Raw genomic sequence first — 27,115 nt, 5'->3', positions numbered from 1 at the left:
GGCGGTGCTTCGCAAACGGTAATCGCTTTGGCCGAGGCCGCGGCTCGGCGCAGGCCGGCAGCACCGCCATGGCGCCGCCCTCTGACGGCACCAATTTTCATTTATTATTTTCCCTGAAAGAAAAAAATGTCGAATCATTGTGAACAGCTCGCTTTAGTCGCCTCGGCGTCATCGAGATCAAAGAGCTTGCCCTTTCCTGCTTTCCTGATGAAAAAAAGGTCGAGGCCACGGGACGAGAGGGGAGGAAGGCGAAAAACCGCGAAAACTAGGCGGATTCGAACCTGCTCTCATTACGTTGGCTTTCGAATTTGGAAGCAGGGTGGTCCTGGCGGTCCTGGCGGTCCTGGCGGTCCTGGCGGTCCGACCCTAATTGAAGCACCCTTCGCCCCCCTCGGCCCGACCGGCCTCCGCGAAAGCAGGCCGCCTCGCCCCGCCCGCTCCTTCCAGACCCTAGCGCCGCCCAGTGTAGTGTCTCGGACACTCTCGGCCGACCTTTACAACCCTGTTATCCGGACCTCGGCTTGGACGGCGTGCTGCGTGGACCCTGGCCCGCGGCTGTATCGACGGTCCCGCGCGGCCCCGGACGGCCCCGGACGGCCCGGGTGGATTGGATTGCTCCAGGTGGGGGCGAGGATGGCGGCGAAGATGGTGGAGGTGGAGGGGGATCACCGCAAGACAGCGCGGCGCGGCGCAGCGCAAGGCGGGGTGCGGCGGTTTGCGGCCGGGCGGGGCGGGGCGTACCGGAAGCGAGCGGCGAGGCAGGCGATGTTGCGCTCCGAGTTTTAGATTCCTTCCGTTAAAAAAATTCTGAAAATTCAGACTAATTTTGTCAGACTTGGCGGTCTTTGGGCCTGAATCAGACTTTATTGCACAGGAAGAGTTCTAGGCAAGTCTTGGACGCTCTCGAAAGATCGGTTATGACTTTGAAGTGTCTTAAATTTGTACCTTTCCCAAGTCAGAGAACCCGCGTCAGACTTTCCAGAGAAGAGTCCCCATACGGATTCGACCCCTGTCGCAACATGTTACCAACGAAAATGGAAACCGTCAAACCAAACAGTAGGAACTCACAATCAGTCTGACATCAGGTTTGCGCTCCGCTTTGGCTTAAACAAACGAAAGCATTGTCTCTCCGTAAGGCCGGGCAGGCCGGTAAAGGGGCCCGCCGCCGCCAAAACGATTTTTACCCTTCACTTTAATCTGGGGAACCCAAATAGCTATTACTCTATGGGCTATGACGAAACCGCTGGCGAGCAAATTAGCTGTAGCAAACGCGTGAGTTTAACATTGACATTGAAGTTACCTCTCGCGGGTGGCTCCGTACCGTCGTCCCTTGGGTGCGTCGGCGGGCTCCGTGAGTGGAGGGAAGAGTGCCACGTTTGAGGACATTTCCTGGCCAAGTTTTTACCTCGACGGTCTCCTTGCTTTCGTCTCTCCTCGGGTTGGACCAAACCAATTTCAGCCGAGTTATCGGACAGCCTGCTGCCACTTTCAGGGCCAACATCAATAGGGAGAAAATTGTCTGAATTTTCACACACACTTGCCAAAGGTTCAGACTTATGTAAGTCTGAAAATTTCAGACCAGGATTTAGTCTGAATTTTCAGTAGGATGTTCTGCATATTTACTTCAGTCAAAATGGTCTGAATTTTCAGCAAATTTTTTTAACAGTGTTCCGTTCGGGCCGATCAGTCAGCCGGCGGTGTGGCGCTGGCGGTCGTGGCGGTTTTGGCCCGAGGTGCGGGGGCATGGCCTCCAGGAGGCAGGCCGAGGCAAGCCAAGAGGCGCGCACTCGATCGAGATCGAGATGTATGATTTGCTGCTGGTGTCATAAATCTTGGCACTCCCCCGGCCGGAGCCGCCCCCGGGGCCCCCAGAGAAGAGCTCCCCGACGACAACGCGCGCGCCTCGGACGCACACCTTGGCGCTTGGCCCTCGGCCCGGCAGGGAGACCGGCCAAATAAAACGGAACGAGACGAGAAAGTGCTCCTGAGGCACCTGGTGCTGCTGCTGCCCCTGTTGTCCGTGTCGCGGGTTGCCTGCTCCGTAACGGCCGGGCAGGCCGTTGAGGGCATCGCCCCGCCCCGCCCCGCCACGCGATCTCCAGCGACCCTCTCACGCTGTCTGGGGAAATCATCATGTCGGCACTAAGGAGCAATAGGCCGTGGGCGGGGGCATGACGGAGCCTGGCCTGGCGGGGCGTGGCGTGGCCTGACGTGGCCTGGCGTGGCGTGGCGTGGCGTGGCGTGGCGTGGCGGGGCGTGGCGTGGCGTGGCGTGGCGTGGCGGGGCGTGGCGTGGCGTGGCGTGGCGTGGCGTGGCGGGGCGGGGCGTGGCGAAGTTCGTCGAGAGGACCCTTTCTTTCAGAATCGTGCTCGGACCACCAATGACCAGGCAGCGCGTGGGTCGACCAGGTCGCCACTCATTTCGGCACCCACCGCCGGGGACCGGCTGCGAGGGAGGACACACACACACACACACACACACACACACACAGAGGCGGTCTGAGTTCTTGTCTTCCCAGTGATGCCACGGCTTACCTTTCCTCTGCCTTTTTCCCTCCCCCTCTGCGAGTCCAGCGCTGTCCAGCCGCCCCGCCCCCCTTCCCCCTCTGCCCGGCGGGCCGCCCCCAGGTGTCAGAGGAAGGGGGAAGGGGGGGATAAATGCGTTGCCGCCACAGCGCTCCTGCCGGGCCTTGCCGGGCCCGGGGCGGGGCGAGGGTCATCCATTAATTGCTGAGCATGTTTATTTTTCATAATTAAGGCCCTCCATGACTGCGCCCTCCACGCCGACGGCCTCGGAAAGAGAAGGAGGCAACTGCGGTGGTGGAAAACAAACGTCTTTAAGCGGAAGTCAAACAGAGAGGCGACGCGAGAGCGGGGTGCGCGCTTAAGCGCTCACAGAGTGCCGTCACGGCGGCCACGACGGTCACGACCCCCCGCGTCTTGTGCACGGCGGCCTGTCCCGGCCTGGCCCAGCGGCACCCCGGGGCGGTAGCGTCCGTCCGTCCCCGGCGTGTCCACCATTAGCTCACAGGGTCTGAATAAATGAGCCTGGGACTGCGTGGTGGCGTGGCGGCGTGCGGCTGCAGGTGAACGCCGCCGAGCCGGGAACAGCCGAGCGAAGCGGAAGAGTCGTCCCGTCGCACTGCCTCTGCCGCTCTCGTGGTCGCTCGTGGCTCTGAGCGCGAGAGAGACAGAGCGACGAACCGCTGAATCGCTTGGCAGGTGCCGTGCCGCGTGCCGCCATCGCCATTCAAAAGTTGGCGGCAAGTGAAACTGCGAACCGAAGCAGGACGGCGGGCTGGCGGGCCCTATGGGCGGGCCCTATGGGCGGGCCCTATGGGCGGGCCCTATGGGCGGGCCCTATGGGCGGGCCCCTCGCGGGCTCCGCTTTGGTCCGCTCCGGCCGATGCGATGGGGAAAGAGCGCAGAACGGCGTGAGTTTGCAGATTAAGTTATGAGAGCACTTTGATTACGTGCTGCGTGGCGAGTGGCGGTGCCGCACTTTGCCTGCTTTCCCTTCGGTGACTGCAAAAGTTTTCCGCGCTCGTGCGGAAAATCTTTGTTGCTGCCCCGGTCCAGCCCGCCCAATCAGAACAGCGCACCGTCGCTCTTTCTCTCTCGCACCGACACGGAACGCAGTATGAGTGCGAGAGGGACAGAGAGACAAAATCGCTGCTGGGAACCGCTTGGTGGGCGAGACCGATATGTCTAAAGAAATATGGATAGGTCAACTGAGAGGTAGCTCAACTGATTCACCAACCCTCTCGGGTTTACCGGGTTCTCGCATTCGCATCACCGAGGGGTGAACTTGCGTGCCACGTCGCCCCGTTGCCGCGGAGGTCTCGGCTCCTTGTTTGCTTTTGGTTGAGCGATAACGACGCCGCTTACTCACTCGCGGCGGAATTACTCCGGAGGGCCTCTCTTCAAACACGGCCGTCGTGTGCGCTCCATTCCGAGACTCATTTTTGGCGCTCTGTCTCCGCCGCTCCTACACGGAACGCGTCACGAGTGCGAGAGAGACAGAGCAACGAAAACGACCCTCGGAATCTCTCTTCAGGCTGCGGGGTGTTCTTCACCCCAGTGTACACGAGTGGGGCTCGGAGTGGCAGGAGTGGAGCCGACGGAGCAAATGCTAATATCCGCGATCGGCCGCCTTCCGGAGTCCTGGCGGTCCTGGCGGTCCCGGCCCTGCCGGAGACGGCCCTGCCGGAGACGCTGCAGTGGCGCAGACGCCGCAGGCCCGGAGGCGCAGGCCAGGAGACTGATTCCGAAAGTTTGTTGTCGTCGCTCTGTCTCTCTCGCACTCATGGGGCGTCCCGTTATGGTCCGAGAGAGACAGAGCGACGAAAACGCCTCTCGGAATCAGTCTGCTGTCGGAGGCGCCGGGTCAGATCACCTTGTCGAGGCGGCGTTGCTCGGACCCTCGCCGCCGGGCACCGCCGGGCGAGCCAAAGTGTCGGACCGTCGGACCGCCGGACCGGCAGCGGCACCAAGGTGGCAGGGCGCCTAACGAGGTTACCTGCAGCCGCGGGCGCCGAGTCCGTGTCGGACTGCAGGGCGAGGAGGACGGCGTCGACGCCCCAGGCATGGCGCTGGGACTGCGACGCGGCACGCGGCTAGCGCCTGCCAGAGCGAGGCTGGGCCAGCCCGCCCAACGCTGCCGCCGAGCGCATGGCCGACGCTCCGCTTCGCAGGCGCTCCGGCTAGCCGACGCGAGTTGGGTTGCCTACCTCGCGGTCCCGCAGGCGTTACCCGGGCTTAGCCCCACTGCCCCAGGTCTAGCGATGCGAGCAACGGCATCATGACTCCAGCCTCCTCCCCCCCCCTTCGCGTTAAAATTTCATTCCAACGGGTGTGCCGGGACGACGCCTCGGCGCGTGGCGCAGCGTGGCGCAGCGTGGCGGTGCCTGCGCGCTGCTGCCGTCGTCATCGTGATCGTCAACCTGGTGCGCCGAACGACGTGCGTGTCCTTCCCCCTTCCCCCCTCTCGGGAAGTAATAATGGTGGACGACAGAGCGGGAAATGGAATACATCAAGGCCCTGGACGAGATAGGCTATACGCCGCAGTCCGGCGTGGAGCAGGGAAGCAGGGGCGGGAAGTGACGTCACATGACCTCAGAGGGAGGGGAAGGCTGGGGGGGAGGGAGGGGTGGCCAAAGAGTTGTCATATCTTAGGCTCCACTCCCACTCTCACTGGCTGCTTTGCTGCGATACCACTGTCCTCTGGGGCGCGGGATTTAAGCTTACTCGCGAAAAGCAAAAAATGCAAATTCGACGAATTTTTTGAAATTTTATTTTGAACACACTACTGTGCATGTTTTTATCCTGTTCATTCTGACTTACACATTTTTATTGGGCATAGTAGAATAAAAAAATATGTAAGTCAGAATGAACAGGACAAAATCATGCACAGCAGAATCCTCTTCCTGGTCTCAGCTCTACACTACAGGGCGCGGGGGCGACGCTGACGCTGCGATACTCCTTGCGCTTGCTGACCAGGAGTATTGCCTAAGTGTAGTTCGAAGGACCGCCACTAGGCGTCGCCATCGTCCACACCTGCTTGTGGTTCCCATAACGTTTTCGCAATATACGCAGGAGAAAGAAGCAGAAGACACTCAGTCTTCGTACGGAAGGTGGTGTTTATATTTGCCTGCCTAGTCGAGACAAAAAAGACGAAACCTTCTATGAGCGGACGAAATGGCAGGGATTGACGATTACCACAATTATAGCAGGTATAAGGATTTGCGGGATGATGCAGGAACTGGTTGGGAGCCAGCTTTTCCCGAAGGTCTTACACCGAGTAGGAGCATTCGTCCAAAGGAATTGGATATCAAACCTCGAGGGCCACCGCGGTCACCAGATGATGAAGAAGGTATGCCCACATCTTTACAAACCAGTATTCGCAAATGACATACTTTTACCATAGAATTTTCTTATGTCATGTCTTTTAAATTTTCGTGTTAAAAGACTTGTATCTCTGAATGATTTGTCAGTTTCGAGGTTAGCTTGTCATTAACTTGGACTAGTCTGGACTGATAAGACTGCATTGTTAATCCATTTTGATTTGAGTGTGATGGATGATTTGTGTTATTACTTTAACCCTGCACATTATTTCGGTGTTTGGATTACAAAATTTGATTTATTGAATCCGCTGTTTGAATTACGTAATCACCAGAAATATATACAGTCGGTTTAATCTATTTTGTATTTGGTCATCATCTGCCCTTTCATTGCAGAGGCTACTGTACGACGATATGTTGGTGTAGGGGTGGGTCTTGCTACTCTCATCACAGAAAATCTTCTCAGCCACCCATTTGTTGTATTGAGGAGACAGTGCCAGGTGAGGATCAACATCTAAACGCCCAGCTGAAATATTTTGAATTTTATCTTATCTTTGTGTATTTCTTCATAGGTTCACAATGCCTCCACCCGCTATCACTTGGTGCCCATCACGCTGGTCCCTGTACTTATTCATCTTCACCAGCGGCAAGGAATCACTACATTATGCAAAGGATTAGGTTCAATTCTCCTTGTTCGAGGCATGACACTCGCTGTGGAGGACCTCATAACTAAGTTCACTCCATGGCCAAAGTATGAAATTACCCAACTGCAGTCTTCTCTATACAAATTTATGTTTTAGGTATCTTCAAACTGTTTACCAATTTAACTGTTGGTTTTTTTTACCATAGGGAAGTGAATGCAGACAGTTCTCTGAAGGCATTTGGACAGCATATTCTACTGAAATGGTAGTTTTTCAAATTAAAATCTTATCTTATGGAAAAATTATGTTACAATCAGATATTAATGTGTACCTTTTGTCCTGACCAGTGTGAGCCTGGCTATCATCACTCCCTTCTACTCTGCAAGTCTGGTTGAAACTGTCCAAAGTGATATTGCTAGTGAAAAGCCTGGCATTTTTGATGTATTCAGAGAAGGTATTGTGAGACTAGTGAGCTGGGGATCACCTCAAAAAGGTAATTCAAATTCAAAAATTTATAAATTTAGTTTTGGGTTCAATCTTGGGTCCTTTCTAGATCTAATTCTATGTTTTATTCAATTTTAGGTCGAATGCTGCCAGTGTGGGCCCTTGTCACACCAACTGTTATGTATGGTCTTCTTAAATACCTTGTGTGTCTATGCACCAGAGGTATTACTAGCCGTTTCCTTCATAGCCAAAGACGTGCTCTGAGAGAAAAACAGGTGTGTTGTTTATTTTTATTGAAAGCCTCCTTTTGACACTTAGGAAAAGTAGACAGAAGTGACTAGGCTCTTTTATTTTTCAGGGTGCTTTTCCTCGGGAAATGCATCAAACCTCTGAGGACATTGAAATTACTTCATCACTTGTTGGACTTGTGACAGCAGATGTGCTGCTCTTCCCTCTGGAAACCATTTTACACAGGTTTGCTAAAAAAAAAAACAATACCCACTGTTTTAACTTTAATTTTATTTAGCATAAGGACTTATGCAATTTATAATTATTGCAGGTTACACCTCCAAGGAACAAGGACCATCATTGATAATTTGGATTCTGGATTTGCAGTAACACCCATCCTCACAAGCTACTCTGGAATTGGGGATTGTTATAGGACAACCTTACAAGAAGAAGGCATTCCTGGGTTTTACAAAGGCTTTGGTGCCCTAGTTTTACAATTTGCCGCACACGTAGCAGTCATAAAACTAGCAAAAGTAATGTTGACTGAACTGGGTAGACTACTAAGTGGTGGCGGTGGAGGCAATGGTAGTCCCAAGGCACCGTCTCCTCAGGAGGAGATCATTACTGAGTCTTTTAGACCTCAGTCATACCCCTACAGTCAGCAGCAGATTCCCCCATATCCTCGTCAGCAGTACCCTCGGTATGCTAACGCACCCTCAGAACTACCTCCAGCCAACACACCCTCTGGAGACGGAGGCCACCCTCAGTTTTTCTGGAGCAACCAGCGTTGAGTGTTTTGTAAAATGATGCTTTCTATTGTTATTCCTTCTTAGGTAAGGTGAATAGCTTTAAGTGATTGCCAAGCTCACTTTTGGCTATGCTAAGCCTATCTATTATGCTTTTGTGAGTGAGGGTAGGTAGTGTAAATTTCTCTAGTCCTAAACCGGAACTTAAGGACGGAAAAGATAAGTGATTGATTTCACATTATTATCTTGTAATTTGATTGTTCTCAATTATGATGTCCATTTCTTTCAATTATGATTTTATTTTATTTCTAACTTCTGGGGTTTAATAAGTCATTCTAATAAGTCACTCTGATAAGTTAGCTTTACACAAACTAATGATATTCAGGATATGCTGGGACTTTTTTCAAAAAGTATTTTGTCAGTAAAATGGTTTGTTAAAATTCAATAAAAGAAAGTAATTGGAGGTGTCTGCTTTTTATTATTCTCAAGACCTAGTCATGGTTGAGTTCAGTTTTAGGAAGGTAAAGGACAACAAAATAATAAGGTTTGATGAAAAACATGTAATTACTTTTTCACAAATGATAGCGGGCTGGTAATATCAATCTCAAACAAGGAGAGTCTGAAACATGCATCTTAAACTAAGCTGTCAATACAACCAATCACAATGAACAGAAACAATGTAAAATTAAAAGAAACTTCCTAGAAAAGAGGATTTTGAAGATAATTACAATCACATTTTAAACAAAAACTAAGTAGACTTAGCCGAATCGCCACGACACGCAAAGTGACAGCCATTAAATTTCTACCAGAAATAAATACAGCCGATTAAAGGCTCATCTGGAAGAGAAAAAAAATACAGATAAAAATATTATTAAAATGTGTAAGGTGGAATTAAGAACAGGTGTCAGTACACCATCCATATAGTCATACACGTACTTTAGGTGCTTTGACTAGATTTTGAATCCTAAATCCCTCATGCATTTTTTATGTGCTTCTATTAAATCCCCGCACTCAGATTCTCCTTTTTCGATAACACTGAAACCATGAGGGGAAAAGAAAACGAAGACATTAAAAAGACAAGTAAAACAATGGAACTTTCTGATAATATACAGAGGACTATAACCTCCACTCACCACTCATCCCGAGCCTTTTTGGTCACAGGGCAGGCACAACATGCCTTGCACTTGGGTTTCTCGGTTGCGGCCGGTTTTTCGGGTTCAGTCGCAGCTGTTGCAGAGCCAAATAGGGAAGACAGGCCAAGCCTTTCCAACATTTTGACTAGTTCTAAAATTTGCGCACCGCGTGATGAATGTTCTAGTGGTGCAATGTATGACGTCGTCTGCTAGACTGCTTGTTGTGTACAAGTACCAACTTAACAACTGACACCTGCACTGCGGAATGAGGACTATCCTTGGAGGCTATCATAATCTCTTTGATACCAATTTATCATCGCTGAAATATGCACGAGCCATCAAAAGAAAATGTTTGGAAACATGAAGATGACTCTGGAAGAAAACAATCCTCCGCCCACTTCAGTACCAACCATAGAACAGAAACTCGTCCCTCTATCACCCGTTGACACAGTTGTTTGCCTCATGTCGTTCTTTATTCCTCGTGGTAATTGTGTTGATAATATCTGAAGTTAGTATGAACCCTTACCAAAGACACGGTAAATTAAGTTACACTGAGCTTTTCTTACGTTATGTTGGTACATTGTGATGAGTGGCCACCATGAGCCTTGCCCGTTTCCGGAAGATTCAAATTCACGCACCACGCTTACTGCCTTCCTGTCGTCGAATGCTGGTCTCAGCCACAGACGGTGTCTGACTTGTTTGCTGGAGATAAGCGCTGTTTTGGGAAATGGAGTCCTCGATTCTAGGACTATGTAGCGAATGTTCATTCAGGCTTCGCCTTCGTAATTCCTTTTCATGAGCCACTCAACCTTACGGAACTCAATATGACAAAAATAAGTTTCGATTGCGCAGTTCCGCAGTGTCTATAATGCATCAGCTGATGTTGATGAGGAAAGAGCTTCGAGTTTGTCAAGGTTGCCTAAACGTTGGTTCTCATTTTAGTTGTCTGTAACCATTTCGAGTTCGGTCATAGATGCTGAAAGGAACTGTATCGCAACACCACGCAAAACACGTGAACTTGTCAGGTGTGCAGGTAAGGTTGATTACGTCTGCCAGGCGAGCCGGGGTGAGCCTGTCCCAATTTAGGATACATTTACCAGTCGGGCTACTCGAATCACTCCTTGCACGTTCAGATTCAAATGTTCCCCTCCAGCATCGTACTGACTCACATTGAAATTGTAGCAGATTCGCTTTCAGGTTTGATTCAAATGTACCGCGTACCAACATAAAGAAATTACATTACAATGCGTTCCCGTGTGTCGTGATATTCTTACAAACGAACTGATAGAAAACAACAATTTTATTCTGTTGCTTTGATTTCTTTGTCGATTTGTTTCATTTCTTTTCCTATTCTCCATTTGTTCGCTCTCCGACCGCACATTTACTGTTGTCTACATTGTCCCGTGTCAAAACGGACCGTGTTGACGGTTTTCAGACATCGTGGCTCTGACTCCAGATGGCTCCGCCATTTTATTTTATTTAATTTCTTTTCATTTCATTGGGCGAAGCCAAAAATGTAGGCGGTATCTGTGGTAGATGCGTTGTCGTTTTCTGTCTCACCTGCGCCAATGTGAATGCGCAGGGCCACGGCCGCAGTGTGGGCTGGGTTGCAGCAGCTGCAGCTTGATGGAAGGTCGAGGCCCTCTGGCTGCCTCTGGCCTCTGGGACGGCGAGTCGAGCCCATGCAGCGCACGGCCTGCACGGCCAGCACGGCGCACGTGTGTGGAGGAAGGGGGCGCGCCCGGGCGGGGGGCTGAGACCGTCCCACGCCGCTGACCGGAGTGGGGCCCCTCGGCCCCTCCGTGCCCCGCAGCACGAAGGGCCCAGGCTGCCCAGCCCATCCGTAGGGCTTGGCCCTCGGCCCTTGAAGCTCAGCTAAGCGCAACGCCGCTGTGCCCCGCCACACCCCGCCACGCCCCGCCACGCCCCGCCACGCCCCGCCACGCCCCGCCACGCCACGCCCGGCGCTCGGAGCCCCTACACCGCACCGCACCGTTGCGCGCCGCCATGCCGCATGCGGGGCCGGGCCCATGGCCGGGCCCATGGCCGGGCCGCCGGGCCCTACCAGGGACTGCCATGCCAGGGACCGGGCCGCGGGGCTCCGCCGCCCCGCCGCCGCTCGCCTCGCCGCTCTCCGCGGCCGCGGAAGGAAAGGAAGGCAGTCGCCTCTCCTCCGTCGCCGCGGCCGGTTCAGTCGGTGCACCGCGTCGCCGCCATCCGGTTCTAGTCAGCGGCCGAGGACCGAGGACGAGACCGAGGACCTCGAGGACGAGTGGGCAGCTGGACACGTCCTCAGCACGCCAGGCCACCAGGCTGGCGCCGCTAGCGCCCTAGTGTTGCGAGTGTTCGGAGTGTGGCCTGTGTCAGTGGCACTGCCCGCCATCTGCAGCCCACCGCCCATCGCCCACTCGAGGCTGACCCGTGGTGCGTGAGTGTGTGTCAGTGTGTGCGTGTGTGTTCGAGACGCGGCGCCCGGAGCCCCTCGGCCCCACGAACAGGACAGCGTCGACAGCGTCGTCGCCGTGCCCGAGGGCGTGCTGGGCGTGCCGGGCCGACGGGCCGGGCCATGGGGCGCCCGTCGCGCGGCGCTGCGGCAGGTGGACGCTGAGATTGCGTCTGCAGCTCTGCAGCGCGCTCTGTCTCTCGGTCCACTCTACTCTACTCTGTCGGCCGACTCTGTGTCCTCGCAGTGATTAGCAGTGAGGCAAGACAGGTAAGGCGGTACGGTGTAAGGCTTACAGTGTATCGGCACAGGCCGGCACAGCCGCGCGGAGGGGCGTAAATACTGTACCTGGGAGCCGCAGTCGCCGCAGTGCCGGCCCGGCGGAAGACGGGATTGTGTCCTCTTCTCTTCTACCTCTGCACCAGTTATGTAAACACGGCCGAAGGAGAGGGGACGCGGCGGGGCCGGGGACAGGGCCGGGGCCGGCTTGGCGGCACAGTGTTGCTGAGGTTTTCGCCTTTCGGAAATTCGAGGATCCTGAGGATCCCGAGAGGTACCTCCGGCCCCGACCTTGAACTCGTCCTGGAGTAGTTTCGGGGCTCGGCTCGGCTCGGCCCGGCGGGCCCGGCCGAGCAACGCCGCCCCGCCCACTGGCCCGGCGCGGCGCGGCCGGCCCGCCCAATGCCCGCTCGGAAATAACGAAACGCTCGTGGGCCAAAGTCGCGGTCGCGGGTTCGAGAACCGGCCGGTCCGCGTCCGGCGAGAGCGATCGATTGTAAAGCGGCACCGCGTCATGCACCTGTGGAAAACTGTTCGCGGCCGGGATTAGGGTCAATAGCAAGGAGCAAGATTAGTTTCTGGGCAATTTGGGACCGGATAAGCAGCGCGGCAAGCCGGCAGTGCCTTATCGGTGCCGTGACACGGCCGGCACAGGTGTGTGTCCACTCCACTCCACTCCACTCTTCCCCGGCAACACTGCGAAAGGAGTCTCGTTATTCCTGGTCGCCAAAAAAAAGGAGGTTTCGTCGCGCTGCCCGGCAAACTAGCACCGCTTTATAACCGCGGTGTCATCCTCCCGTCCTCCTGCTCCTGGCTATCCCGGCCGCAGTGACATCATTTTGGTGCCCACGCTCGACGTCTGGCTGTCTGGCTCTGAACTTTGACGGCCCGCCGCACTGGCCTGAAGGGCTTTCAGCTGCTTTCAGCGAACTGGTTCCGGACATCGCTCTGCCTTTGTCTTTGTCGCACTCCTGGGGCGTCCCGTGGAGTGCGAGAGGCAGCGACGGAAACGCTACGTACGTGAACACTGCGCGACCACAAAATGGCTTTCCACGTTCGCCGCCTCTCTGCACGGTTAGCATAGCACGACCCGCACGGCTAGCTTGGCTAGCTTGGCTAGCTTGGCTAGCGCGGCCCAGACGTGGGCGGTGTCCTGGCTTCCGCTCACCGCGCTCGCAGCAATACCCACCCGTGCGATAGGTTGCCTAACAAGCGGCGTGCGCTGTAAAATTCTCGTGGCAATGCCCTAGTCAGTAGTCAGTCGCGGTCCTAGTGCTGCAGCGCGGTACGCGTCCACGCCCCCCCCCTCCCTGGTCACACGTGAGTGATTCTAGTCCCCCCTTCCCTCTCCCCCGCGCTCTTTCTCCCTTTCCCGAATACTTTTCCTTTCTGTTGCGCGTCCACTTGTTGTCTCGTTCATTTTGCGTTCCGTAGACTTGCTAACAACGTGTGACCTATCCCAGGCAGGACTGCACGCCGGCGGCGCGGCCGCGACAAAAAATGTCCTGTTAGCAAGCGGTATTCTTTTTCGCGACTGCTCGCTCGGCACGAGTGGCAGCAACCCATTGGCGGGCTTTTTGAAACCATTCTTTCCGTTTTCGCCCGGTGGCGGGCGGATTCGGACTCTGCCGTGTCAGCAAGCGGGCTAGAGTTACCCAGCCGGCGCGCGGTGCGTCGTCGCGGCGCGTCACGGCAGCGCGGAGCACCACCACTGTAAGCCACATATTGGGCGGGGAGGGGGAAGCCCCACCCGCACATATGGCCGCGGCACCGATGCGTTGGCGGTGATGCGGTGATGATGCCGCCGTGTTGATGCTCGGCGCGGGATTAATTTTGGGGATACGCTGCCTGCCCTGCCCGCCCTGCCTGCACTATCGCGACTAATCTGCAGGTGCAGGTGGCGGGCCAGTGGCTCGGCTCGCCCTGGCGCCATAGTCCAGCGGCATCACCGCTTTGGCTTTCGGCGTCCAGAGGCGATTAGATAGAAGGGCGAGGGAGCAGTCAAAGGCGCCGCGGGCAGGACGCGGACGGCACAACAACCTGTCTGGCCGTCGAAGAACGCCCCCCGCCATCGGGCCGCGCGGCCGCGCCATTGGGCGGTGTGAAGCGCAATTCATCACAGCGCGGCGTGCCTCGCGCTTTTCTCAGACGCGTGCGTGGCACTGCGAGGCACTGCAAGGCACTGCATGGCACCGGCGCGTGTTTCTGCGAGGCACTGCACTGCAAGGGGTGCGGTGAGGACGGCGAGCATTCACAACACAACGCGGCCACGCTATTGTCGGCGTGTCGACGTTGTCGGCCGCGGGATTGGCTTTCCTTTCCGATTGCCGGCGCGACCGCCACGCCGCGACCGCCGCCACGATGACGACGGCCGTGACGACGCACGTCGGCCGGCGCTCGATACCCAGGCCGCGATAGGGCCGTGATGGTGCATTCCGCGGCCCTGGAAACCGGGAAACCTGGAAACGCGGCCCTCTTGTTTGGGCCTGTGTCCACGCCCTTCCCCGCGTGGAGCCCGCAGCAGGCCCCGCTGCTCCCCGTCTCCCTCCCGCTGCTCCACGACCGCACCTTAGCGCCTCGCCTTCCCCCACGCCCTCGATGACATCACCGTTTAGGCCGCTCGCACCGCGCCGTGCTCCGCAGCGCCGTGCTCCCAGCGCCATGCCAGCTGGCCGGCCGCACCGTCGCCACCCACCGCCACCGCCGAACCCGCGGACCGCGGCCGCGCATACCGCACTCCAAGTGCAGAGTCAACCCGTCAACGTCAAAGTGCGAGGCTTCTCGCAGCGCCGACCGCGGAACAGTGTGGTCTAGCCCTCAATGGTAATGGTAATAGAGCGCCGGGCGAGTAGGCCGCCGTCGCGCACCGCTGCAAGGGTGGCCGCGTTGCCTGCCAGCACGGCGCTAAGGGTGGACGACGCCGCTTTCCGCACGCCGGCGCCGACCCGGGAGCCCGGGGGCGCCAGATCGTTCACCCGTCGTTTTAGAGTCGGTTTGCACTGGTAAAACAAAGGCATAAAAATTACGCCCTTTAGGGCATAAATACTCTTTTACGCCCTTGCAAGGGCATAAATCGTTCTATGCCCTTGGGAAGGGCGTAAATGGTATAGGAATTTCAAGAAAAATTTTAATGCCCTTCCCAAAGGCATTAACGATTTATGCCCTTTAAGGGCGTAAATCGTTTACGCCCTTTAAGGGCATAATTTTTATGCCTTTGTTTCACCAGTGTGGGCCTCCATCAGAGTCCTCGATTCGCCGCGGGCGTGCAGGGCGCGCGGGAGGGGCGTTTAGTGTGTGTGTTTCTGTCTATCTCGGGCAGAACCCGCCAACAGGAAGGGTGTGCGGAGGAAGCCCCTTGGGGAAAAGGGGGGGGGGGATAAGTCGTAGTCGTTTCCCCAGAATATACACAACCCGAACGCCCCCTTCCCTAGGTCGCGACGATGCTAGGTCCGCGAGGCTTTTCGGTTCGGCACAGAGGAGCACTTTGTGGCTGCCCCTAGTCCATAAGCCCCGGCCCCGGCTGCGTGCGGTGTGCCACGATCGCAACATCGCCACGGTTCCAAAAAGGGCCCCGCGGAGGTGCGTCACTGATCGTTACTGATATGACCACCGACGCAGACCCGTCAGGACACTGGCGACGTAAGCCCCTTCACGTCGAGGAACGCGTCACGTGACAAACGCCTTCTTTTCGAAAAAAGCATGCTCGAGTATGGTCGTCCTGTTTGCGTTGCTTTTTTCACTTTTCAAAAAACTTACGTTGCACTAATGGCTGCTGAGTCAGCGAGCCCTTATCGCGATGGCGGCATGGCGGGCCGCGGGCAGGATGCATCACTGTCCCGTCCATACTCTAGAAACTGAAGAGAGGGCATGGCATGCTCCTCTTAGGAGTCAACCACAAAGCACACTCTTCCCAAGAGCATGCTTGCAAGCACACTCTTCCCAAGAGCATGGTTGCAAGCACACTCTTCCCAGGAGCATGCTTTCAAGCACTCTCCTTGCTTGCAAACATGCTCCCAGGAAGAGCGTGCTTGTCAAGCATGCTCCTGGGAAGAGTGTGCTTGCAAGCATGCTCTTGGTAAGAGTGTGCTTTATGGTTGACTCCTAGGAGGAGCATGCCATGCACTCTCTTCAGTTTCTAGAGTACCGGACGCGACTCGCGACTTGAGGGGCGCTAGCTAATCTATCGCCTGCATGCCCTGCAAGCGCGCGGCCTGGGGCTGCCAGGGCCATAGGGCCGGGGCGGCCAGGGACGAGCCAATCTTATCAGCCGCACACCTGTGCCGGGCTCTGGGCCGCCCCGACAGGCCGACCGTTTTACCACTGGGGTCCTTGCGGTCCTTGTTCAGTGGCGGGGCGGCGACGAGACGAGCTGCAGAGTCAAGATTGAACCAGGGTCAGTGCCGCCTGCCGCCGCAGCTGGCCACTCTGTCTCTCTCGCACCGGCACGCAACGCCCCTCAAGCGCGCTTCTGTAAAGCCTAAGAACCCGCCGTCAGTACTCCGCGCGCAAGAGACCACCCTTCCAGCAGCCTCGAAAGTCGCTCGGACGTGGGGTGTCGCCGGGGTCGTTTCCGTGGCTGCCAGCTCGGCGTGCCGCCGGGGTCGTTTCTGTGGCTGCCAGCTCGGCGTGCGGCTGGGGTCGTTTCCGTGGCTGCCAGCTCGGCGTGCCGCCGGGGTCGTTTCTGTGGCTGCCAGCTCGGCGGCCTGTGCTGTGGTTGCTTTTGGTTGGCGTCGGGAGGTGCGCGGCGTGTGTTCGATTCATCGAGCTAGCCGCATAAACAATGGCCTCTTCGACGTATTCTAAACGTGTTTGAGAACAGCAAGTGGCAGGTGTCCTCCAGGCCACCCTAGGGTGAAGGCTTGCCTGAAGGCCTCAAGGGCAGTGGGGAACGGCAGTGGGGTTCCCGCTTCGAAATTCCGCGGCCGCAGTCCGCAGTGTAGCGTCAGCTTGTCCGAAGGGTGGACTAGGTGGCAGTCCTCCTCCAGGTTGCACTAGCACTGACGCCTCAGTATCGTTTGCTTGTTAGAACTCGGAAACAACCATGGTAACATCCACGAGGTAGCAACTGCAGTAGCCAGCCTGGTAACAGATTATTGTCATTATGTTTTTTAACGGTCGGTCGGAATGCCACCGAATCCACTGGCCCGCGCGGGCCGGCGGCAGGCGAGGGGTCCAGCCGGGTCCAGCGGTTCGCACGGCCTGTGCCACTCGCTGTGCCTCCGCCCAGTCGGCGAGACTGACTAGACCGGGCTAGACGGATATTGCTGGGTTGCGTGTTGACTCAGGTGCGTCCCGCTTCACGCCGTGCCGCGATAGCGCGAGAGTTACGCGACAAAGTACCCCGCCCGCCCCGCCCCGCCCCGCCCCAAACGCCCTGCGCGCGCCCAGAGGCTCGGTCCAACAGTGGAGTCTGCAGCGAGGCAATGCACCACGGCGTCGCAGTCTGTCGAACCTGACCACCAAAGCTGAACGCGGACCCTCTTCTTGTTCTGCCGCAGGAGCCATGACGGTGCACAGCGACGCCTTCCGAGGCGCGGAGTGCTGCGAGGCCGCGCCCATGGAGGGCCTGCCCGTGGCGGGGCTGGCCGAGCCCGCGGAGGACAAGGCGTCCAGGCTGGACGCCGCGGCCGGATACGTGGTGAGTAAAGAAGGAGCTCCCGCCTCTACTGTCAGCATTCGTGCTCTTCAGTATAGTGCCCATGCACGAGAAGTGAAAAGCGCGAGTTCAATTATCAGAATTTGATTGGATGTCTTTGAACGGAAAGCGCATTACACAAATTGGCACTTGAGCTTCCGTATCTGGCCACGCTAATGTTAGACCTGTTATCTATGAAGTATGAGCTCAATGACGTACGCATGTCACAGGCATCCGGACCAAAAGTTTGTTTCCACTTGGGTATGTGTGTCACCGTCGACATGAACCTGCTTGTCATCAGCCGGTAGTCGGACGGTCAATGTCTTTGCCAAATGAGAAGCAAACAAAAACCCACGGACTTTCAACAGGAGAGCAGCAGCGAGTCTAGCGGCATGTCTTCCGGCTCCGGGCGGTCGTCGCGGTCCTCCTCGCCGACGTCGACGTCCTCGACGCCCTCGACGTCGTTGACGCGGCGGGCGGCGCGACACAGTCCCGCCGAGAGCGCGTACCACTCGGAGCACGAGGTGGACGACTACACGGACGAGCACGTCCACGACAGCCGCGGCATCCACGGCGTCCTCCGCCTTAACGAGCACTACACGCCCAAGCTGCGGTACCCGGACCTCGCCGCGCAGGTGCTCATCCACACCGGGGCGCTGTACGGCGTGTACCTCATGTGCACCCAGTGCCGCCTCGCCACGTCCCTCTGGGGTGAGTACTGAGCACCGCGCGAGTGAACGCTGAGATCCGCTCTGAGTGCGTGCGTGTGCGCCTGTCTGTGTGGACAGCTGTGTTTTGTGCACGTGCCGCGGCAAGGGCCGACGGCGGCGCTTCCGCCGCGGGCCGCGTGCGAAGCGGCCGTGCCGGCGTGCCGCCGTGCAGGCGCAGCATGGCTCTGGGCGCCTCGGACGCCGACGTCGAGCCCTTGGCGCGCGGCCAGGCTGTAGGCCAGGCTTTAGGCCAGGCGGCCAGCGGGGAAGGCGAAATCCGGAGCGCGCCCAACGCAGCGCCACGGCTGTGCCGGGAAGGCCTCTCGGCGGAAGGGTCGAGGAATAGAGGAATCGTGAGCGGGCAGCGGCGCGTGCACCATTCCGAGTGCCGCGCCGCGCCCCGCCGCCCCGCTCCCAGTGTGTGAGCGCCGACTCGCCGCCGCGGTGCACGGTGCACGTGCGCGCTCAGCCGACTCGGCCCGCGTTGTCTGCCGGTGGGTGTGAGCGGCGTGAGCGGTTTGAGCTCCATCCGATGACGGGGCCGGCCGGCACAGCGTGACACATACGGGCGTCGCGGTTCGCGGTCGCCGTCCTTCGATTGGCCGTCGATGACGTCCATGACGTCGCCGCGCGGCAAGTGGCGCTGATAAGCTGTAAACGAGAGCACTGCCATAGAGTGGGGCGCGGGTAGACAGTGGACCGGGTGGCCAGGACGGCGCGCCAGCGGCATGTGTCACTATGCCTTCTGCCGCAGCGCCGCAGCATGACCAAGTTCGGAAGGGTCGGTGCGTCGTTGCGTTGCTGTCTCTCTCTGGTCTGGCTGCACTCCGCGGATTGGAGATTCGCCTTCCGGTTGGCAGCAGAGCAGACATTCCCCTGTCTCTCTCGCACTCAGGGGGCGTTCCCCATGGGTACGAGAGAGACGGAGGGGAAGACCCTCTCGCAATCAGTCTGCAGTGCTTGTTGGTGGTGGCCGGCTATCGCGGTGGGCTACTCCATGGCTACTCCCCGGGTCACGGCGTGACAGTGTCACAGCCACACGGCTGGCATCGGCATCTCGCTACTTCGACGGGAGGGGAGGGGTTCCCGGCGTCGCGGCCTAGCGGCGCGCGGCGGCGCGGGGGGCGGCGCGGAGGGAACAGCGCGGAGACTACATAGTTGCATCTCGGTCGCATGGTCAACTTCCCCGCACTCCTCCCGCCCCCTTTCCCTCGCCGTCGCGGCGTCGCGGCCCAGACCAATAAAACGCCGTCACCCTGTGCCCCAAGACGTCGACGGCGCCACGCCGCTATGAGACGGCCGGGCCCAACGGCCACGCGAGCAAAGGGAGGGAGGGGAGCCGTGCCACACCGTGCCTGGCGGCCACACGTGTTGCTACCTTGAAATTAGGAGGCGCCTGCCGGCCCGCGGTCCCCGTCCCCCGTCCACGCACCGCGCATTTACCTAGCCGGTGGTGCGCCGGAAGGGCGGGAAGCGATGGTATCGCCCACCGTCCCGCCGACATGGCCACGGTCATCATGGTGGACACGGCGCCCGGAACCCTGCACACCGATTTCAGGAGTCGTTTTTGTCGCTCTGCCTCTCTCGCACTCATGGATGAAACTAACTCTGCCTGGAGCAGAAAAAAATTATTTGACGTCATTCGATAAAAATATGTGAAATATACCTCTTTTAAAAAAAATAAGAATGGGGGGGGTCCCGAATAGGTGCGAGAGAGACAGCGACGAAAATGACCCTCGGTATCAGTCTGCTGGCGCTGCTGGCGCTGCTGGCGCAGGAAGTGGAAGTAATAATCCATCGCTAGTGACGCTTGTCGCGCTGAAAGTGGATTTCGGCATGAAACTAATGTGTGGCGTCGTCCGACATGTTGCAGCGTTCGTCACCATGTACACGTCCGCCTTCGGCATCACGGCCGGCGTGCACAGGCTATGGTCGCACAGGGCGTACAAGGCTTCCTGGCAGTTCCGCGTCCTCCTCATGCTGCTCTTCACCATCACCGGACAGGTAAAACATTGACTGCCCGTGTTTTGAGTTTGGGTTTGAGCTCCGTCTGACTTGCGATTCCGCGGACGCGTCCGCAGAGGCACATCTGGGCGTGGGTACTGGACCACCGCGTGCACCACCGCTACTCCGAGACCGACGCCGACCCCCACGACGCGCGCAGAGGCTTCCTCTTCGCGCACGTAGGCTGGCTGGTGCTGACGCCGCACCCGGCCGTGGAGCGCGCGCGCAAGGAGGTGGATATGAGTGACCTGCAGAGCGACGGCGTCGTCATGTGGCAAAAACGGTAAGACTGATTCACTGTCGGACTGTCGCTGTCTCTCTCGCACCTATGCGGTACGCCCCATGAGTGCGAGAGAGACAGGGCATGTCTGGAATCGGAATGTCTGTGTCCAGGTGGTACGAGCCGCTGTTCGCCCTCTTCACCATCGCGCTGCCGGTGCTGGTGCCCGTGTACTTCTGGCAGGAGTCGCTGTGGGCCTCGTTCTGGGTCAACTTCAACACGCGCTTCTCCGCCACCCTCAACGTGGCGTTCCTCATCAACAGCCTGGCGCACACGCACGGCTTCAAACCCTACGACAAGTAAGGCCCTACGCTGCCACGCTGCTAAGTCCCAGCCTGGACCCGGCGCGCCGCGAGGATAGGCAGCCCATCGTGCGCCGGGCGTGTTGCCCGCCAAGCCGCGTGCACGATGGGCTGCCTACCTGGGCGGCGCGCCTTGCTGCCCGCATTGCCTGCTGTGGGCGTGATCGGGCGTGACGTGCCGTTTGAAGCTCTGCGACCTTTGGTCGGACCTTCGACACTTGGGCATTTTGGGCGGCCGACTGCGTGTCTGCGGCGAGTCCACTGACACGACCTGTCTTGTCTCCCCGCAGGGACATCAGCCCCGTGGAGTCCCCCATCCTGGGCCTGCTGGCGGTGGGCGAAGGCTGGCACAACTTCCACCACGTGTTTCCCTGGGACTACCGCACCGGGGAGCTGGGCAACGGCCGCATCAACTTGACGACGCACTTCATCGACGCGTTCGCGTCGCTGGGCTGGGCGTGGGGGCTGCGCTCGGCCGACGACAAGGTGGTGCAGCGGCGCGTGGAGCGGTGCGGGGACGGCACGGGCTCCGGCATGTTCGGGGCGTCGCCCAGGGAGGCGCGGCTCGCTGGGACCGCGCCGACGGCCTCGGCGTCGTAGACGCGGACGTCGCCGGGAGTGCCGGGCCGTTGTTCCGTCCGTCCGCCACCCCGCCAGGCGCCCCAGACGTCCCCAAGTTGGTGCCAGCCTGCCTGCCGCCGGGTGCCGCCGCGCCACGCCGGCGTCGTGTCCGAATCACTGAAACGGCGACGAACTTTTCCCGAGCAAGCTGAAGGGGTTGGACTTCTGGGGGATGCGCTGGCAGAGCGTGGTGGAGGTCGTATCCAAAGTAAAGAAATACCTCATTTGTTTGTGATGCTTGACGGGTTAAGCTGGAAATAAAGAGCAAGAACAAAGCAGTGAGTCGCCTAAAATAATGTTCGTTTTTGCACTTTCTGCAATTATAATCGTACAATCTGGGGTGATCACGAATCGACAAGGCTCTTAAGTTAATGTTACACCTAAAATAAGTTTGTTAATTTACGTAGCTGTAAAGGAAAAAAGCGTCTATCTAAGTAAAACTAGTCTAGATAAAATTTCAGAGAAATGCGGCATAGTACCTTTTCATCATGGCTTGAAGTCGATTGTTCTAAATAACTTCTGAAAAGCTAACTGATATATAAAATTAATGTAGCTGTCTGTAGTAAACAGGGTACAAATTTTTAATCTAGCTTTCAATAATGTTTCTTATATTTTTTTGGGACGGGTGTGGTGTTCTTTGTTTTTTCTAGTGCGCCCTATTATTTGAGTTTAATTTTGATAAAATAAAATTGGAACCTGAAAATTGAAAAATCTTGACCGCTACATTTTATTTTTTACTAACAAAGTCAAAATGATGATGCCATTATTCTATGCATGTATATTACAGTACGGGAAGGGGAGTGCCAGCAGAGAACCACCTTCGTAATTAATATACACAATCATTGTTACCCGTCATTTGATTTACCCCGCCCCTCTTCAACTCCATGATGAACCACGAACTGCCGACCTGAAAATCGGGTGACATGGGCGTCGTGGCACGAACACGGCACGGTAAGGTGAAGGTGAAGCCAGGTGATGGTGAATGCCCTGCCTGACGCCTTCCATGTCATCTTTTATCGCGATTTTGAGCCCAAGACCAAAGCACCATTCCCGCCAACGCAACGACCCCCGTGGACGCCGAGCGCGGACACTGACCGGGGGAGCCCGTCCGCCCGTCTTCGCGCGCCTTGTGCGCCTTACGGCGTGCTTACGGACAGCCCCCCATAAAGGCAAAGAGGGCCGTCGTGCAATTTGAGGCTCGCGGCGCCTTATGCAAATCCACTGCGTTCCCCGTGGCTCGCGTTTCTCGCGAGGTCCGAGCGGCCGTGGGGCAACGCCAGCAACGCGTTGCCGCGGAGGGCGCGTACGTGAACCATGGTCACTGGCCCTGCCGGCCCTGCCGGTCACGGCGCCAATGCCACGATGCGATGCACGGCGGGGACCTCCCCGCGGGGCCGCGGGGGGCGGACCGCGTGCCCCGCGCCTTGCCGCCGTGCCCCGCCGTCGCGGCCCGCCCTTCGCGGCCCTGCCACAGCACCGCCACCGCACCGCCACCACTGCCGTCGTGGCCGCGGACACCCTTTCAGTTCTCTGAGGAAGCCGAACTCGCTTGGACTGGGTTCGGAGACGCTCAGCCGCTCAGCACTACCACCGGTGAGTTGGGCCAGCAAGCCAGCCGCGTCCAAGCTCGCGAGCACCAGGACAATTCTCGGACTTTTCTCCTGCCCAGCTGACTACGAAGTACGAAGCAGTGATTCAGCAAGTTTTCCGTAGCCGTTCAAATTTCATCGAAAACCAACTTGTTGCAACCAACAGTTTCGGAGTGCCATGAGGATTACGCCAAGTTTTTTCGTTTTCCCGCTGAGTCATAGTGCGACAAGATTGGGTGTCTATGTGTGCCTCATTGCGCTTACATTAGGGATTCCATCTTCCATCCCACAGTGGCGCACATAACAGTGAAAACCGAACTTGGAACGCCTGTTCGAAATGGGCGAAAGTATTCCGACTTAGTCAACATTTTGTTGAGAGGATCAGTCGTTGAAATTGGTACCACGGTGTGCAGCGCGCGCTGTCTGGCGTTCTGGCGGCCTGCGCATCGGCGACCACGTCGGCCATGGGGCCCGGCCATGGGGCCCGGCCGGCTCGCGGTGTGACGCGGCCAGCGCGCCTAGGGCGGCTAGCGCGGCGTGGGTGGACGACCACACTTCGGCCCATTTGCACACAAAGAACCCACCTTTGACCTCGGCAGCGGGCACCGGGGACAGGGGGACAGCGCGACCAATTCGGGAATTGGTTTTTGAGCACGAGCACCAGCTGAGCGGCCTTCGGGCTTCTTTAATATGGCTTAAATATTGGCACTCAAAGAGCCGCCGTTGATAATCTAAAGCGGAAATCGTCGTGGAATACGCTTTCCTTTGGTAGTGTACTTTTTTGTGCTCGACATTCCCCGCATAATCGCTGGGCAGTGCGTACACTGCCGAAAACCACTGATGAACTCGCTTTGAACTGGGTGGCTGACCCACTCCCGTTTTGTAGCCAGAGAGGTCCATGACGCGTCGCCCTGCTTCATAGCCCTGCTTGCTCCACAGGGGGCATGTCGTCGCAGCAGAAAAGCGGTGCGGGGTCGGAGGCGCGCGAGGCGCGCGAGGCCAGGGACAGCAGCTGGCCCAACGTACTCTTCCACATCCACGTGCACCTCGCCGCCCTCTACGGCGTCTTCCTCATCATCACCGAGGCCTACTACAGCACCACCCTCTACGGTGAGTCGCCGCCCGGCCGTCAGTCGCTGTCATATCGCGGGAACGCGCAGAAAAACTGCGGCGTGCCCGCGGGCGACTCCATAAAAGTGCAGCCCATCATCGGGGTGCTGCAAGAGGCGGCCCTTGTCCACTTCGCCGGCCGACGCGGCGCTAATTTGATTTGTCTCCGCAGCCATCTTCATGGTCATGCTGGCATCATTAGCCGTGAACACCGGAGCGCACAGACTGTGGGCCCACGGCAGCTACAAAGCCTCCTTCGGACTGCGGGTCGCCCTCATGCTCGCCCAGACCACCGTGGGACAGGTATAGTCAGAGATCAAGGAAGCGACGTAAAGCCTCCAATTTCAGGATCACCTGACGAGTGGACGTTCCAGAGAGAACAGAAAAAGCCCAAATCAAGTCGACAGGCCCTCGAAATGAGCGGTCTCAGGTCAAAATTTGGTCCATTTTGGCGTGAAAATTACATTGATGTGATTTTTTGACACGATTTTGTCTATCTGTTCCCCTTGGGGTGGCCGCGGAAAACGACCCTCGAAGCACTGGTGTTCGAACCCAGGATTTTACATTGTGCTTCACTTGTCCACGCGTTCGCAGTGCTCCATCTACGACTGGGTGCTGGACCACAGGATCCATCACAAGCATTTCGGCACGGAGAAGGACCCCTACAACCACAACCGGGGCTTCTTCTTCGCGCACATGGGCAGCCGCATGCTGACCAAGCAGGCGGGCTACGACGACCTGGCCAAGGAAATCGACATGAGTGACCTGGAGGAGGACAAGGTGGTCATGTTCCAGAAAAGGTAACCCCTCGGCGCCGTACGCTTGTATGAGAAACTTGGCCGCTTGTGAACCCCGCCCTCCCCGTGCACTCCGTGCGTGTGCAGGTACTTCTGGGTGCTGATGCCCATCGTGGCGCTGCTGCTGCCCATCAACTTCCCCGTCGAGTACTGGGGCGAGTCCATCCTGGTGTCCGTGTACGTGGCGGGCTTCTTCCGGTACTGCCTCGCCCTGCACATGTCCTGGCTCGTCAACAGCGCCATCCTCATCTGGGGGCTGGACCCCAAGGCCAGGTGAGCCATGCAGTACGAATTTGGTGTGTTTGCAAGCAAGGGCTCTGCACTGACGTGCACTGACGGTGCGCCGCGCCCGGCTCCAGGTCGTCCTCCGACAGCAACCTGGTGTTCATCGTGACGCGCACGCACTGGCCGCACTACCACTACATGCTGCCCTGGGACTACCAGACGGGCGAGTTCGGCACGTACGGCACGGGCTGCTCCACCGCCTGGATCCGCGTGTACTGCGCGGCGGGCTGGGCCTCCGAACTCAAGACCATGGACTCGGCCGCCGTCAAGGAGGCCCTGACTCTGGCCGTGGACACCGGCAAGCCGCTCGTCGAGTGCCTGAACAAGGTGGGCCTCGAGCACGCCTCGAGGATCCCCGACAGCCACGTGCTGGAGTTCGAGAAGTACAAGTAGTCCGGCTGGCGGTCGATGTGCCAGCGAGCACGGCGAGCCGACAGGCTCGGCGTCGTCGGCGCGGTGCAGGCTGCGGTGCGCTTGGTGGACTGCAGCACCGCGGCGGCGGCCGTCCGAAGCTAAAGACTTGCTGCAGGGGAGGACCAGAGCGTCGTCCACACCTCAGTCCCTTGACGCCCCCGGCCCATCCTTGGAGGGTAGTGACGCCAATTTAATTTTAGGAAGCTGCGTTTTGTTGAGAGAGTTTTTTTTTTATTTCTACGTTGAATAAAGTTCGTCGTCCATAAGTCCAACAGGAGTGTTACCTAACCTAACCTACTGTACCAAAGATCCTAAATTTTCAGAGCACGGCGATGACGTCCGCCAAGTCCAGACTTGGGAGCGAAGCGATTCGGAGGCGGGAACTTTCCGGGCATTGGGGGCGGCGTGCAGCATGCAGCGTGCAGCCACAAAGGCCAAAGTGTCCATCTCCATCAAGCTCATCAGGGGAAGGACACCCCCTAACGGTACGGCAGGAGGCAGGAGGACTTGCCGCCGCGCTAAGCCACCCCTCCCCCTCCCCTCCCTCCCCGGCCTGACCCAGACGCGCTGCTCCGCTGCTCCGTTTCCTCGGCACCTCCAGCCGATTCCGCGAAGCATGGCGAGTGCGGTGCAGTGCGGTGGAGGCGGCGCGGACTGCGCGGACGTTTGGTGGCCGGTGGGCACATCGCACATTGTCTCTGCCTCTCTGCCTCTGCTCGTCACATCTGGGATACAGTGTGGTGGGGTCGCGTCGGCGTGTCCCAGGAAGGCGCATGGCGGGGCGGGGCGAGGCTGGGGCTGGTCTGTTTTCCAGGGAACGGATGAGGTGAGCAAGCTGAGCGAAGAGCGAAGGGGACTAGGGGTCGTCGGTAATCTGCAAAGACGAGGACTCTCCACGCTGCGACCTGCGAATAGTGCGGTTCGGCCGCGGTGCCGCCCCCCTGGGCCGCTTTTATTCGCAGCACGCGCGGCAACATTTTCTTACCAAGGGGCGGACGTCGCGATCGAGGCGCCCGGCCCGCGGCTGAGCTGCGGCGGGCCTTGTGCTGCTCGCGCCTCACCGCCTCACGCGCCCGCGCCGCCCCCGCTGCAACCGCCGCCCCCGCCCGACTGTTCTGTTTGTTTTTCGGCCGTGTTGGGACATGGTTGGGACAGCCTCTACAGCACGACGACGGCCATTTCACAGTTACTCGACCCATGGTTTCCGGGCTTTCCAGTCATAATAGTACCTGTGCAGATCGCAAATCTGGCGGCGGGGCCGGCGAACCTTGCTGGGCTGCTGCTGGCACCGAGGCGGGGCGTACCTTGCCATAAAACCATCACCCTTCTTGTGTTCCCTCGAGGACAGGCAGACAGACAGGACACAACAGGACATGCCTTTGCGGGCGTTCGCGCCGGCCGCGCAGCAGCGCAGCACCTGGGGGCTGTTTGCTGTTTGCATCCCCGGGCACGCCGGCACGCCGAGAGGGTCTCCAGCACGCCTCCAGCACGGACGGCAACTCAATGGGATAATCCTCACGGCGCCGGACTGTCGCCTCGGCCGGCCGCGAACAATGGTGCAGACCTGGGGCAGCGGGACAGTCCGGGGCAGCACATGCAGGCCGTGCCTTCGGTC

At 58.1% G+C, this 27,115-nt stretch overlaps 4 protein-coding genes across 7 annotated transcripts; 3 read left to right on the top strand and 1 right to left on the bottom strand.

Annotated features, from left to right (window-relative positions):
- Positions 1 to 5,577: 5,577 nt before the first annotated feature.
- LOC117649429 (solute carrier family 25 member 46-like) lies at positions 5,578 to 8,361 on the top strand. Its single transcript, XM_034392219.1, has 8 exons — positions 5,578 to 5,871; positions 6,236 to 6,339; positions 6,412 to 6,590; positions 6,689 to 6,745; positions 6,828 to 6,973; positions 7,063 to 7,199; positions 7,283 to 7,398; positions 7,484 to 8,361. The coding sequence occupies exons 1-8, from the start codon at positions 5,697 to 5,699 to the stop codon at positions 7,941 to 7,943; spliced, it is 1,374 nt and encodes a 457-aa protein (XP_034248110.1). The 5' UTR covers positions 5,578 to 5,696; the 3' UTR covers positions 7,944 to 8,361.
- A 77-nt stretch (positions 8,362 to 8,438) lies between these two features.
- Positions 8,439 to 9,265, bottom strand: LOC117649449 (cytochrome c oxidase copper chaperone). Its single transcript, XM_034392264.1, has 3 exons — positions 9,032 to 9,265; positions 8,835 to 8,933; positions 8,439 to 8,735 (listed from the first exon to the last, which is right to left on the bottom strand). Exons 1-2 carry the CDS (start codon positions 9,169 to 9,171, stop codon positions 8,849 to 8,851), a joined length of 225 nt encoding a protein of 74 aa, XP_034248155.1. The 5' UTR covers positions 9,172 to 9,265; the 3' UTR covers positions 8,439 to 8,735; positions 8,835 to 8,848.
- Positions 9,266 to 11,183: 1,918 nt separating this feature from the next.
- Positions 11,184 to 22,022, top strand: LOC117649435 ((11Z)-hexadec-11-enoyl-CoA conjugase). 3 transcript variants are annotated; one of them, XM_034392250.1, is made up of 7 exons: positions 11,184 to 11,455; positions 17,252 to 17,391; positions 17,757 to 18,099; positions 19,972 to 20,102; positions 20,180 to 20,385; positions 20,496 to 20,681; positions 20,975 to 22,022. In XM_034392250.1, exons 2-7 carry the CDS (start codon positions 17,257 to 17,259, stop codon positions 21,282 to 21,284), a joined length of 1,311 nt encoding a protein of 436 aa, XP_034248141.1. In that variant the 5' UTR covers positions 11,184 to 11,455; positions 17,252 to 17,256; the 3' UTR covers positions 21,285 to 22,022. The 3 variants fall into 3 exon arrangements, with proteins under 3 accessions (XP_034248141.1, XP_034248124.1, XP_034248133.1); XM_034392233.1 differs by having other exon boundaries at positions 11,184 to 11,744; XM_034392242.1 differs by lacking the exon at positions 11,184 to 11,455 and adding an exon at positions 16,492 to 16,835.
- A 740-nt stretch (positions 22,023 to 22,762) lies between these two features.
- Positions 22,763 to 25,772, top strand: LOC117648207 (acyl-CoA desaturase). Of its 2 annotated transcripts, none has more exons than XM_034390566.1 (6): positions 22,763 to 22,898; positions 23,834 to 24,004; positions 24,177 to 24,307; positions 24,599 to 24,804; positions 24,889 to 25,074; positions 25,161 to 25,772. In XM_034390566.1, the coding sequence occupies exons 2-6, from the start codon at positions 23,839 to 23,841 to the stop codon at positions 25,477 to 25,479; spliced, it is 1,008 nt and encodes a 335-aa protein (XP_034246457.1). In that variant the 5' UTR covers positions 22,763 to 22,898; positions 23,834 to 23,838; the 3' UTR covers positions 25,480 to 25,772. The 2 variants fall into 2 exon arrangements, with proteins under 2 accessions (XP_034246457.1, XP_034246468.1); XM_034390577.1 differs by having other exon boundaries at positions 22,851 to 22,985.
- The last annotated feature ends 1,343 nt before the right edge of the window (positions 25,773 to 27,115 follow it).

Source organism: Thrips palmi, unplaced genomic scaffold (genome assembly GCF_012932325.1).
Source record: "Thrips palmi isolate BJ-2018 unplaced genomic scaffold, TpBJ-2018v1 HiC_scaffold_10, whole genome shotgun sequence".
Taxonomy (NCBI): domain Eukaryota; kingdom Metazoa; phylum Arthropoda; class Insecta; order Thysanoptera; family Thripidae; genus Thrips; species Thrips palmi.
Note: the sequence above shows the minus strand (reverse complement) of the source record. Positions and strands in the feature narration are given on the sequence as shown.